The sequence below is a fragment of the Rutidosis leptorrhynchoides genome, chromosome 4, assembly GCF_046630445.1.
Source record: "Rutidosis leptorrhynchoides isolate AG116_Rl617_1_P2 chromosome 4, CSIRO_AGI_Rlap_v1, whole genome shotgun sequence".
Taxonomy (NCBI): domain Eukaryota; kingdom Viridiplantae; phylum Streptophyta; class Magnoliopsida; order Asterales; family Asteraceae; genus Rutidosis; species Rutidosis leptorrhynchoides.
In genome coordinates, this window is record NC_092336.1 from 503551776 (window position 1) to 503566454 (window position 14679).

General features: G+C 36.2%; 1 protein-coding gene across 1 annotated transcript; it reads left to right on the forward strand.

Moving 5' to 3' along the window:
• Window positions 1-225: 225 nt before the first annotated feature.
• Window positions 226-2081, forward strand: LOC139842449 (uncharacterized). The gene is made up of 2 exons (XM_071832587.1): window positions 226-1363; window positions 1963-2081. Exons 1-2 carry the CDS (start codon window positions 226-228, stop codon window positions 2079-2081), a joined length of 1257 nt encoding a protein of 418 aa, XP_071688688.1.
• Window positions 2082-14679: the final 12598 nt, after the last annotated feature.

Below are 14679 nucleotides of genomic sequence, written 5' to 3' on the forward strand. Positions count from 1 at the left end.
ACTTACTAAAAACTACACTACTGTACGATTAGGTACATTGCCTATAAGTGTTGTAGCAAGGTTTAAGTATATCCATTCAATAAATAAATAAATAAATATCTTGTGTAAAATTGTATCGTATTTAATATTATTTCCTTGTAAAATATAAGCTATTTTATATACACCTCTGCGCATATCACAGCCCTTATTCAGGAAGTCAGATTAATCATCTGGGAAGAAGCCCCAATGACTCAAAGGTTTACTTTCGAGGCGTTAGACAAAACCTTGCGAGACATTTTGGGGGCTAAGGACGACGCAAACAGGTCGAAGCTATTTGGGGGTATGCCTATCCTATTAGGAGGAGACTTCCGGAAAATCCTACCCGTGATACCAAAAGGCAAGAGACAAGACATTATTCAGGCATGCATCAATAGATCGGATCTATGGCAACACTGCCAGCTGCATACCCTTTCCCGCATCATGCACGTCAACGAATACAATTCTGATGGTCACCATGATACCCGAAAGCATGCCTTCAATAAATGGGTGCTGGATGTAGGAGAAGGTAAAGTTCAAGCAAGGCGTAAAGATGGAGAGGACGAACCAACGTGGATAAAGATTCCCGATGAATACATTGTCATATCCGAAAAATCACCCATTGAAACCATTGTTGACACAATATTCCCAGATTACACTATAAGACAAGAAGATGAAGAATATTTGCGTGAACGCGCGATCTTGATGCCCTGGAATGATGACGCGGACCAGATTAACAAACACATGTTCAAGAAACTCAACGGTGCAACAATGACGTTTAAAAGCACTAACGAGATTTGCAAGGGTTCAACAGACAACATCGAGCAACACCACGCCTACCCGGTAGAATTCTTAAATAAATTAAATTTCCCAGGAGTCCCTCCTCACAAGCTTAAGCTAAAAGTAGGCCAGCCAATTATGCTATTACGAAACCTATCCCCGAGTTCAGGCATGTGTAATGGAACGCACCTAATCATAACCGAATTCCAAAAATTTGTTCTCCAGGCTAGAATAATCACTGGCTCCCATGTAGGGAAATCAGTTATCATACCGAGAATTGTCCTGACTTCGACCCAAACAAAGTGGCCCTTTGTCATTCAGCGAATACAGTTTCCGGTCAGACCATGTTACGCAATGACGATAAACAAAAGCCAAGGGCAGTCGTTAAAATTTGTTGGCCTTTATCTCCCAAAACCTGTCTTTAGCCACGGTCAACTGTATGTAGCCCTTTTAAGAGTCACTGACCCGAACGGCCTAAAAATAGTAATGGTCGATGACGATGATCGAACTTTGAAGGGCCACACAAGAAATGTTGTCTACAAAGAAACCTTCTTCAACTTGAACCACAGTTTATAAAGGTACCACTAGACCCTAACCATATTTTTTCGTTTGATCACCTTACATATTCTATACATATAAAAAATACCCAGCTTTCTGTTTATGTGATTTTGTTCCAGATACATATTTGGGAGAATAAAAGTGCTGCTAACCCTGTGGTGACCTGAGGCTCGGGTGCTGACTCTGGATTACCAACTAATTTGGTTTTCCATCCCTTTCTTTATGTTCAGGTAAAATCAACTTATTCTAAACTTTGATGTTTGAAATTTTTTAACTTAGTATTTTAATAATTGGCTTACACAGGCTTTAGTGTCGAAGATTTTAACAGGAATAGATAATTTCTATTCAGCATTTTTAGTTACAAAAGAGAGATTTACAAACTTTATGTATGCACACAATTTGTTAACTATATAATTTGTTTTTCCGTTTTATTTATTGCAACACCAACAGTTTTTATGTATGAATGGGCAGGTGGTATACACTCATCATCTTATGAGCTTTTACTGTTTTATCTGAATCTCATGTTTTTGGAACATTATTTCTAACTGTAATCACTATATCACCCCGCTTTCATGATGGCGTACTTAATGTGCAAATTATTGCCAACAGGTTGCATTAAGGCTGTTGTCATGGTACGCGTCATAGCAGAGCTTGGATCAGCTATGGACCCTACTGTACAGAATTCGCATGGAAACTCCAACAAATCTACTACTTCACCGGCTCTTTAGCATTCACATGTTCTTTGTTGTTTTTTTGAACGTTTCAATGCTACTTCAATTTTCATTACCAAATTTTGCATCCTATCCTTCATGTTTATTATACAGTTTATACAACCTGCAACAACCTTAGTCTTTGTCAAACGACTTCATCACCACATCCCATAACGTTATCCGTGCAACGCACAGGCAATGCACCTCGTATATATGATGGTTGAATTACACTTAAAGTTTTTGCTATGAAATGTTTGCCCATTAATGCTTAAAGATATTGTTCAGTCATTGTCAGCGGTTAACATATAAAAATCACTTTTTACGAATTCAAGTTTGATATTTTATCGATTCTTTGTCAATTGTAATTAAAATAATCATTTTGTAATCCTTATATTTAAATCTATGTTTGCTTTCCTTCATTTGAGATTTGACATAATAGTATTAGTTTGTACTAAAAGAATATTCAATTAGAGATTTACATAAAAACTATTATTAACGATCAGTTTCAAGCAATGTTTTACGAATTCATGTTTGGAGTTTTATCGATTGATTCTCAAATGAAATTAAAATGGTTCCACGGGCTCATAATTTATGTGTTATTATTCAATACCAAGGCTTTCTAAATAAATATTATCAATAATAAATGATTTTTATATAGTAATTGTATTATCATTTGATAAGTATCACTACTAACGTTATCGAATAATAATTTATATAATCACCGTGCAGCGCACGGGCTCATAAAACTAGTGTATATATATATATATATATATATATATATGGGCACGATCCATGGATAAGCTTAAAAGGAGTACAAACCGGATAAGCAAAATAAATTTTTTTTTTTTTTGAATTTTTTTTTACATTCATAAATCTGCATTAAAATGCACCTCTAATCAATTTTTTTCATAAAAAAAAAGTTCAAGATCTTTCAAAAATCGATGATGAATGGTAAAATTAACCATTCATCGGGTTAATTTATCATTCATCTTGTTTACGCTAAATGATAAAATTAATCAATGCTAAAAAAACCAGATGAATGGTTAAATTAACCATTCATCTGTTTTTTTATCATTCATCATAAACAGATGAATGGTTAAATTAACCATTCATCTGCTTTTTTTAGCATTGATTAATTTTATCATTCATCGCGAACAAAAATGAATGATAAATTAATCAGATGAATGGTTAATTTTACCATTCATCATCAATTTTTACCATTCATCATTGATGTTTACCATTCATCATCGATTTTCGAACGATTTTGTTCAAAAACTTTTTAAAATTTTTTCGTTTTCTTCTATTTGCATATTAAAGGATCGTTTTTTTTTTTTTTTAAATTGAAATTTTACTTATCCAGTTTGTGCCACATTTAGTGCTTATCCATGGATTGATCCACTATATATATATATATATATATATATATATATATATATATATATATATATATATATATATATATATATATATATATATATATATATAGGGTTTCAATCCATGGCTAAGCACTAAATGGGGTACAAACCGGATAAGTAAATATGGGCCTCACATTAAGAAAAAGTTTAATTTTATATCAAAAACGCGGAGGGGCAAAATAGTAATTTTGTAAATCAATTTATGTATCCAGCGTGTTTCTTCATCCCCAAATTTCATTTTCATAAACCCTAAACTAAATGTTCCCTTATTTTCTGACGATTTCATCTGGAAGCTAAATTGTAGAAACACTAGTGAAAAGACCCGTGAATTCACGGGTTCGTTAAAAAGAATATACGAAGACTATTCAATTCAAAGAATAATTATAAGAAAACATACAATATCATTAAGTTGAAAAATAACATAATATAAACTGAGTTTATTACAATAAATAATATAAAGTCTCGTAATCTTTGTAGCATTATTTTATAAACTACCGTCCATTGTTGGCTGTAGTACATTCTTTCGTTGTACCCATCATGAGTTTAACGTACAAATCAATACGTGACACCCACACCAACATGACATATCACAATGGGTTCCGAAATGATATAAACTGAAATCAAATCATCATGAAAGGGTGAAGAGTGTGTGTATATATATATATATATATATATATATATATATATATATATATATATATATATATATATATATATATATATATCTTATCAACGTAGAGAAAGGTGGAAATGTCATTAACAGAGACCAACCATGCGATCTTATTGTTGATTCTTGAAAAGCTATCTCCGTTATGAATAACATATTTTGTAAGCTAATCATCCAACAAATTTCAAAGACATAAATTAGCAAACGTACCTTCTACATCCGGATACTGGTCTGTTGCTGCGTTCGGTAGATCTTTTTATAGGCACAACTTGGAAATCAAAGACACGCTATGCAAAATGAGAATCGGTTAGTTAAATCGCTTCCCATGTGTCTTGGTCTTATAGTTGCAAGCAATACACGTTGATCATGTTCATTAGTCCTACATTCATATTTTCAAAACATTAAATATAATATCATCAACCTCAATCACTCTAATGGTCTAACACAAATACCACTTTTATCATTGTCAGGTGAATAATTAGATAAATTTTAATCTGAGAAAACTACAAAAGCATTCAATGTGGGTTTATTCAACATCACCACTTGGCTAATAATTTAGTTTGAGATCCTAAAATATGATGATCCTGATCAAATCACTATGTGGTTTTCAGTAAATGTGGATCACATACACATTAATTTGAAGAATACAAACTTCAATAGCCTTCAAAGCAACAACAATAGATTTCCTTTTATACCATCTTGATCCATTTTATACCAATTTATGGTACATAAAATAAGCGCAACTACATATTATCTAGCAAAAACACCAATAAGTCCAACTTTAAAAACGTGATGAAATAATACAAAAAGAGCTTATGTTTGCTTTCTATCACCATAATCTATCTTTAAAATAATTTGGGCAAATCAGATTGAAGGAAAATGTAGATCATAAGCCTCTATATTCTATCATGACATTCAAATAAAATACCTTTAATAGCCTGCAAAGCATATAAATAACAATACCTTTAATAGCCTCTTGTGTTGTCATATAACCAAGGCTAACGTTCTTCCTGAATGTGTTTCCAATTTTCTCAGGCCTCTTTCCCACTCTACCTTTCTTTGAGTTAACTCAATATAAACGTTATACAATCAATAGTACACAATACTAAAATAGGATACAGAGTAAAAACAAATGCAAATACAAATTTGCATTAAAATAAATTATAAAACATTATTTCTTACCATAGAAACACCTTAGGTTGCTTCAAAAACCCTTCTCGGTCTATCAGTTAAAAAAAAGGTTTAAGTCTATATGTACGAATATATACATAAACATATAGGTGAAAGCTTGGTGTTTTACTAAATCATGTGAACCTAGTACCATGTGTCTTGAGGAAGTACAATATAATGATACTAACAATTCATTTAATCCCATAAAATAAACAGTCTCGAATATGACTATCCAAAGAATTCAAAATCACATAAGGTCACATCTAAGTATATATAGTCATGTGAGTTACCTGATTTGCTTTTAGTAACTTTCCGACTTATGTGATATTGCACCAATGATTTGTTTTAGGCTTGTAACAATGAACAGAAATTAGTAAGAACTAAAAAAAAAAAAAAAACTTTTTTATGTCATCACATTTGCTTTCCTACCTAAAAGGGGCCATGTGATGCAGTCTATAGAAGTTGGTGAAAGTTAAGAGCTAACGTGAAATCATTAAGAAGAGAAGAAGACCACCGAGCATTATGTCCATCGGTACATGTTGCTTTCATAAACTCCGGTAAAAAATGATAATAACCTTACGATCAACAACTATACTTTACATGTAGATAAACACAACCTTACGATCCAAAAAAAAGATAATAACAATGTCAAAAAAGATGATAACAAATGATTGTGGAAAAAATATATAGTATACACAAAACACTAATAAAAACATTTTAACAAACACTTGGAGTGCATTCAATTATAAGAGTGATTCCAATTAAAATGGTAAATTAAAGTTGGATTACTATTCAATTAGTCATCGAATGAGTATCATCTCCTTGATAATACCTTATAAAAATCACTGCAAACATCATCAAGTTCAAAATACTTGCACAAAAAATAGGTCACTTTTATCTTTATAGCAATCATAAGCAGCATCATGCAAAAATATTAGTCAAAGATCATATAAAAATCTTTATCTAGCATCAAAGGTACAAATCACAATAAATAAAACATCAAAATGAGGAATGTACAACAATTGATGCTAAGCTCCTACATAATTGATGTTGAACTAAACACAATACTAACAAAATTCAATTTTCACTCATGCATTTCATCAAACAGCTAATGTGCAAGAAACAAATACTCATAACAAATAATTAAACATAAGTAAATTCAATGTTAAAAGTAACTTCACATACATTTGATTGTTGATGTTAATACCAAATCTATAAAGAGTATCAACAATATTATCGTCAAATCTAAACAAAAGTTGAAGCCATTCTACCTTTTAGAACACTATATAATGAATAATTGTTATAATTTCGTGTTTAATTGTGTTGCAATGAGCATTACATTAGACGAATATACTAATGCAGTCAATGACAAATTAACAGATGAAATTGAGAAAGAAGAAATTGAAGAAAAAATGGAGAAAACAGAAAACACGTACCTGGTAGATGGTATTGGGGAGACAATCTTGATTCTTGATATCAATTTAGATGGTAGAAAATATCACTAAAAAAAAGGCAGTGTAAAGCTTTGATAGGTTAAGCGTGAGAACTCATTACTAAATCCTGTTTTAAAAAAATAAAAAACTTATATACCTTGAATCTAGAATGATGAAGATTAAAGAAGACAATCGTGATGGAGAAGATGAAAGAAGCTGCTGGCAGGTTGAATGGTCGCCATTATTTTTAGTTTTTAGGGTTAGAATGTGTTTTTTAACTGGATTTTGTTCCGTGATTTATTGAAGAGACCTTTTTTTATTCCGTATTTTTATATATTTGAATAAATTAATTAATTATTACTCCATAAATTATGATTTATGACATCATCAAAGTGTCTTAGATTTTTTTGTTTTTTATTTTGAATTTTTTTTAAGGCATGAATAGGCATATTAATGACATCATCATTTTAGCATTTTAATAGAAACTATAGATAGATTCTAAGCATGAATCTGTGATCTTACCGATACTGACGTTCATTACGCCGGAAGTTCACGCTCCTCCTTCTCTAGCGTCGGATTCACCTCCAATTTATCTCGTTTTAAATCAAATCGCTGGAACTTCCAATTCAAACCACCTCATTTCAATGTAGCGATCAATTCAGGTGTCATCTCATTTGCTTCTAGCGCCACTTCACTATTCTATATGAATTCAACTATAATTCGTTGCTTCTGTTACTTAAAAAATTTACTTCTAATTAATGTTGTACTTATTCGTGTTGAGTATTGTTGTTGTTGTTGTTGTTGTGTTATTAAAACAGGATGGATACCTTCTATAATTAGGATTTCAGGAATTATGGAATCCTTATTATCTCATTATTTACATAAATTTATTCCATCGATTCAGCTGTATACCAAGAAAAAAGTAAAATGTTTATGTTTACAGTTATCTTTTTTGCTGTTAGATTCGTTGTTGTTACATTGATTTTGAGGTAATAATAGTTTGAGGCTCAGGTAAGGAATTAGTCTTGCTTAGTGAGTGATGTTAGCTTGTAAGCCAGTTTGTTTTTTTAGTTCATGTGTGTTTTCAAGGTGAATTATTGCTGGCTTTGTACCTCTATTTTTGTAGATTGTTTCGTATATTACAGTGATAGAAGCATGAGTATCATTAGGTGTATAGCCCATTTTTGTGTGTGTGTGTGTATGGTTGTTTCATGTATAGTTATTATGATCTGCTGCTTATACGCAACTTGGTTCTATAAGTTTCATCGATCATTTAGCTGAAATTTGATTTTAGTTCTGATAATGTGAATTTGATTGGTGTTATTCATGTTTCTTGGTTACCAAATAAATATAACACTTGACAAATTGGGCAATTGGGCAATTGTTAACTGACATTTCCTTGTTAAGGTTATATTCATAAAGAAACTTGAATCAATATAATTGCAATTTTGCTACGTTTACTCTTATTCAAATCTCAATTTTAAGTTGGTTTTAAAGGGGTTACTGTATCTACTACGAATTTTGTGATCGTGCATGATAAAATGAACTATGGTCTTCACTGATATAAGCTATACGTATGCTTGAAGTTTTAAGGATCTGAGATCATTCAACTTCAAACTTTTAGAACAGCTACAGTCGAAGATATTGCTAGTGTGCATTCCAGATATTACTTTTTTGGCCATGAGAAGGTAATAGTGACATCTTGACATAAGTGAAAGCATAACTGAAGATCTTTTGTATGTGTATATTTTTGTTAATTTTTTTACTAGGGTGAATATTGCTTATTTAGTCGTTAAATCTTTTATATAGGTGATGGAGCAGGCTTCAGAACAGGGATTTATTCACATTGATGGTTCTGGACCCACATATGCAACTGCGACAGTAAGAAAATGTAAGATCCTGTTTTCTTTTTGGGTTTGGACGCCGTCCCAGTTTGAAGACCTGGACGCCGTCCAACATTTTGGACGCCGTCCAGAATGGCTGGCAGGCATGTCTTTTTGCTATTAATTATTTTAGATGTGTATTTTGGTAATTTCACTTCTTGGACGAATTTTAAAGCCCTAGATCAGTTTTGAGAGTCTCATTACTCCATTCACAACCACCAAACATCATCTACTTTAATTCTAGAGAGAGAGTGCTCTTAAGTGTGAGAAAGCTCAAATAGGAGAGGAAGAAGCTTGTTTCGGGTTTTAGCTCGAGCATTGAAGTTGTTCATCTCCTCGTTAGCTTCGTTTTGATTGTGGTGGTAAGCCCTAAAATTGATTTCTCTAGTAAATATGTTTAAGGGTTAGGGTTTGGGTTAATGTTGTACATAAAACCCATGTATGAGTGATTTGGGGGTTTTGGGTAAGTTTGGGTCATGAAGACCCAAATGGTGACTAACTTAGGGTTTTGAAATGTTGAAATGTGTAAATGGGTCTTAAAGGCCTAATAGATCACTAGTACACCTATAGTTAGTGTTAGTGGGAGTCATTTGGGTTGTGGGTGACCCAAATGGGTATGTTGACCTTGAAATGGGTCAAATGGGTCTTTGATGACCTAGGTTGTCTTGCATGCATGAAAATGAGTCAACTTGGTGTTTAAATGCGTGTTAAGACCTTAAATGGCTAGAATTAGGGTTTTTGGTGAAGTTAACCCATTATTAGGGTTAAAGGTGCAAAATGGGTCGGGATTGCACTTAGGGTCAAAAGACTCTAGATTGTTGAGTGAGTTGCTTGACCGACTTGAGTTGTGAATTGATTATGTGCTAAAATGTAATAGGTACGTTACATTGACGTTGCAAGTTCGATTATCTTACACGAAGACTTTGAGGTGAGTGGAATAATTATATGCGTAGGTATATAATGTATCTATTTGTTGTAGCGTGAAATGTGTAGTGTCGAGGTGTTAAGATACCACGTTTCACGTGAAGAGTGTAGCATCGAGGTGTTAAGATGCCACCTAGGAGTGTAGTGTCGAGGTGTTAAGACACCACTCCGTAAAATAATGAGTGAAGCATCGAGGTGTTAAGATGCCACTCGGGGTGAAGTGCCGAGGTGTTAAGGTGCCACCCTAGGGGTTAGTGGTACGAGGTGTTAAGTGCCCTAACGGATGTTGTGAACACCGATGGCGTTTTCGCGAGCGCCGTTCCCTTGTACTATTGGTTAACCATGGTTATTTGTGTTGTAAGCATATTATATTATTCGAGTTATATTTATATGCGGATGTTATGCTAGCTTGGGGGTATTGGTGAATTATAGCTTGTTATTGCGACGATAAGCTAATGTTGTTGCTAGCATGTTTGCGGTTGAGTAAGTGTATGCAAGTAGGTATAATTATATATGTATTCGTATAATTATTGCATTCACTAAGCTTTGCTTACTCTCTCGTTGTTTACCTTTTTTTTATAGGCTCGGGCGTTGACAAGGGTAAGAGCGTTCAATTGGATTAGTGATCTCCCGCTTGTTTTGTTAGGGGATGCTTTTGGGTGTTAGCTTTTGGAGTTCGACCGAGATTGGGTTGTTTAACCCCAAACACCATGCTCTAGTGTCGTTTGGAACTTAAACTTATATTTGGTCGAAACTTTTATTTTTGAACGAAACTTGTAAAATGGGCGATGTGGGCCTGTTGATGTAAAACTTGATTTGATGATGAAAATCTCTTAGTTTCACTTATATTGACTTGTGGTAAAAAGGTTTTCGTTTGAAAGTGTCGGGAAGCGGGTTTTCCGCTCGTGTGAGTTGGACCCGTGATCAGTAGCTGGAAGACCATTGGGACGCCGTCCCAATTGCTTGGACGCTGTCCCAGTTGTTTTGAGCTGGACGCCGTCCCAAACCTTGGTCGCCGTCCCACCTTTCTGAGCTGGACGCCGTCCAGGATTCTGGACGCCGTCCAGATGCACTGACATAGAAATTTTTTTTTTTTGGTACGCGTCTAAGGGATTTAAGATGTCGGGTCGTTACAAGTGGTATCAGAGCATGGTCTAAGGGATTTAGGCGACTTGAGATAGGTGCCTAGACTTAGACTTTATTGTGTGATCGCTTTATGCGGGACTTGTTAGACTTTGGGTCTAATCGGGAATGGTTAGTGCTTTGGTTTATGAGAATTAACCTTGTGCTAATTTTTTTGTGTTGTGTTTAGCAATCATCAAGCAAGACGGACGTTGTACTAGCAAGTTAATGCGACGTGCTCGCGTAACAACGATTAGCTACCGTTGTTATGGGTGCAAATCGTGTTAAACAAGCGATGTACGACGATTGTTGAGCGAGATGGAGTAGTGTGGCATATATGTATATACATATGTAATTTGTCCTTTCGTTTTTGTGGTTTAACCTATTTCGTTTTATAGAATGAAGACGAGAAACGGTCCCGATCATGATAACGGAAGTACAAGCGAGGACGCCGAGTTTTCGGCCAAGGTTGAGGCCGTCTTTAAAAAGTTAAAAGCGGATTTTCTTACGGACGTCCGAAAGGTCTTTCAAGATTCGGTCGATGGGCAGGTGACCGATTTGATAAATGAACGAATGAAGGCCACTATCGAAGGGGCCCTTGATGCTAGAAACATTTATCCTCATGGTGAAGGAGGTGAAGGAAGGCGGGACTTCCACTACAAGAATTTCAAGGACGCTAAACCCCCGATGTTTAATGGGGTACGAGATCCTTTAAAAAGTACATGTTGGATCTCCGACATTGAGGGAGCTTTCCGTATCTCGGAATGTCCTCCCGAGAAGAAGGCGAGGTATGGCTCTAGCATGCTACGAGAAGAGGCTAAGTTATGGTGGGATGATAAAATCAACTTGTATGGTGAGGAACAATGTATGGGCTTGACATGGGAAGAGTTTAAGAAGGAGTTTTTCAAGGAATACCGAACTTCTTCCGATCTCGATAGAATCCGGGACGAGTTGCACCATTTGCAACAAGGCTCAATGGACTTAGTTACTCTTAAGTCTACCTTCTTGGCAAAGACTCGTTTTTGCCCGGAGTATGTTGGTGATGATCACAAGCTAATGAAGGATTTCTACCGCACTTTAAATGATGAGTACAAGGGCAAGATTAGTCGGGGTATGGCTAAGTCTTTTGACGAATTATTTGAATTGGCTCGGGGTTTTGAACCGGAGGTTCCGAGGAAGAGTGATTTCACTTTTTCAAAGAGAAAGTTTGAAGGTTTTAGTTACTCTAACACTTCAAACAAGAAGAACAAGAACAAGAAGGGTTCCGAAAGTGTCAATAGCGTGAAGAAGGGCGCTATCGGTGGTTTTTCTTATGCGTGCTACAATTGTGGGCAACCGGGTCATATGGCTCGTGAATGTCCGAAACCATTTTCCGGAAACAAAATCACTTGTTTTAATTGCGGAAAAGAAGGGCATAAGAAGCCGGAGTGTCCCGACTTGCGCAATGATAATGTTAAGCGGTTAGAGAAGGCGACGGGTACGGCAAGGGGTCAAAATTATTTGATGACCAATGATGAAGCCAAGCAATCAAACGAAGTTGTCTCAGGTACTTTCGTGGTTAATTCTAATCCGGCAAGAATTCTATTTGATAGCGGTGCAAATTTGTCGTTTGTGTCTCCTAAATTTGTGCCTAAACTTGATAGATCGTTAGCTAAGTTAAGTCGTCCGGTAGAAGTCGAAATAGCGGACGGCAAGACGGTGCTAGTGGTTGATGTGTGTGAAAATTGTGATGTTGTTTTCGGTGCCGAAACCTTTAAAATTAATCCCATTCCCATGACCTTGGGCGATTTTGATATTGTCGTTGGTATGGATTGGCTCGATCGTTATAGAGCCGATATTGCATGCCATGATAAGTTTATTCGTGTGAAGACCCCAAGTGGGGGAGAGTTGATTATTCATGGTGATAAGCGAAGGAGACCGGTGCCGATATGCACTTTTGCACGGGCACGTCGTCTCGTTGTTACCGGTGGCATGGCTTTCCTTGCTCATGTTGTTGATACTCGTAATGAACCACCACCCATTCATGAAATTCCGGTGGTTAGTGAATTTAAAGACGTTTTTCCGGATGAATTACCGGGTGTTCCGGCGGAAAGACAAGTTGAATTTCGCATTGAGTTGGTTCCGGGGGCTACCCCCATTGCTAAAACTCCTTACCGTTTAGCACCAACGGAAATGCAAGAGTTGTTAAATCAAACCAAAGAGTTGCTTGAGAAGGGTTTTATCCGACCGAGTGCTTCGCCATGGGGTGCTCCGGTGTTATTTGTGAAGAAGAAAGATGGTAGTATGCGTATGTGCATTGATTACCACAAGTTGAATAAAGTGACGATCAAGAATTGTTATCCGTTACCTAGGATTGACGATTTGTTTGATCAACTTCAAGGTGCAACGTATTTCTCAAAAATCGACCTACGGTCCGGCTATCACCAAATGCGGGTCCGCGAGGAAGACATTGAGAAAACGGCTTTTCGAACGCGTTATGGGCATTTTGAGTTCGTGGTTATGCCTTTTGGTCTTACGAATGCACCGGCGGCATTCACGGATCTTATGAACCGAGTGTGCCAACCTATGTTGGACAAGTCGGTAATAGTGTTCATTGACGACATACTAGTCTACTCGAAAAGTATGAACGAGCATGAACGTCATTTGCGTGAAGTATTGAAGACGCTATGAAAGGAGAAGTTGTATGCAAAGTTCTCCAAATGTGAATTTTGGCTAAGGGAAGTTCAATTCCTTGGTCATATTGTGAATGAAAACGGTATTCAAGTAGATCCGGGGAAGATCGAGACGGTGAAGAGTTGGGGACGACCGACTACGCCTACGGAAATCCGAAGTTTTCTCGGATTGGCCGGTTATTATCGTCGGTTTATCCAAGACTTTTCTAAGATTGCTTCTCCATTGACGAAGTTGAAGAGAAAGAATGCTAGGTTTAATTGGGAGAACGAGCGAGAGATTGCTTTTCAATTGTTAAAAGAGAAGTTGTGTCAAGCTCCGGTGTTAGTGTTGCCGGAAGGGGTAGAAGATATGGTGGTTTATTGTGATGCTTCCTTAAATGGTCTCGGGTGTGTTCTAATGCAAAGAGGTAAAGTCATCGCTTATGCCTCTCGACAATTAAAGGGACATGAAACGAGATATCCGACTCATGATCTTGAGTTGGCGGCGGTTGTGCATGCGTTGAAAATTTGGCGCCATTACTTGTATGGTGTCAAGTGTACGATTTATTCGGATCATAAGAGTTTGAAACATCTCTTTAATCAACGAGATTTGAATTATCGCCAACGTAGGTGGATGGATGTGGTGAAAGATTATGATTGTGAGATACTTTATCATCCGGGTAAGGCGAATATTGTCGTGGATGCGTTGAGTCGAAAGAGTCAACATCCGGCGATAAAAGTGGGATCGTTACGTTTGATTATTTCCAACGATTTTCTTGAGAGGCTTGGCGAGATTCAAATAGAGGCTTACGTTCACAACAAGCATGCGGAACGAATCGTGGGTCAATCGGAGTTCATTACTATGGGCTCGCGTGGTTTATTGTCCTTTCAAGGAAGGGTGTGGGTGCCTAATATGGGTGATTACCGACGGGTGCTACTTGATGAAGCACATAAGTCAAAATATTCCATTCATCCGGGCGCGACAAAAATGTATCATGACTTGAAGAAAGATTATTGGTGGCCGGGCATGAAACGTGATGTTGTGAAGTATGTTGAGCAATGTGTCACGTGTTTACAAGTAAAAGCTGAACACCAAAAGCCGTATGGTAAGTTGCAACCGTTAGAAATCCCGAAATGGAAATGGGAGCACATTACCATGGATTTCATTACAAAGTTACCTAAAACGGCGAGAACCCAATTCGATTCGATTTGGGTTATAGTTGACCGATTGACAAAAAGCGCTTTGTTTCTTCCCATTAAAGAAGCGATATCGTCAGAGACCTTGGCTAAGTTGTTTATCAAGAAAGTGGTCTCGCGACATGGGGTTCCTATATCTATTATTTCGGATCGA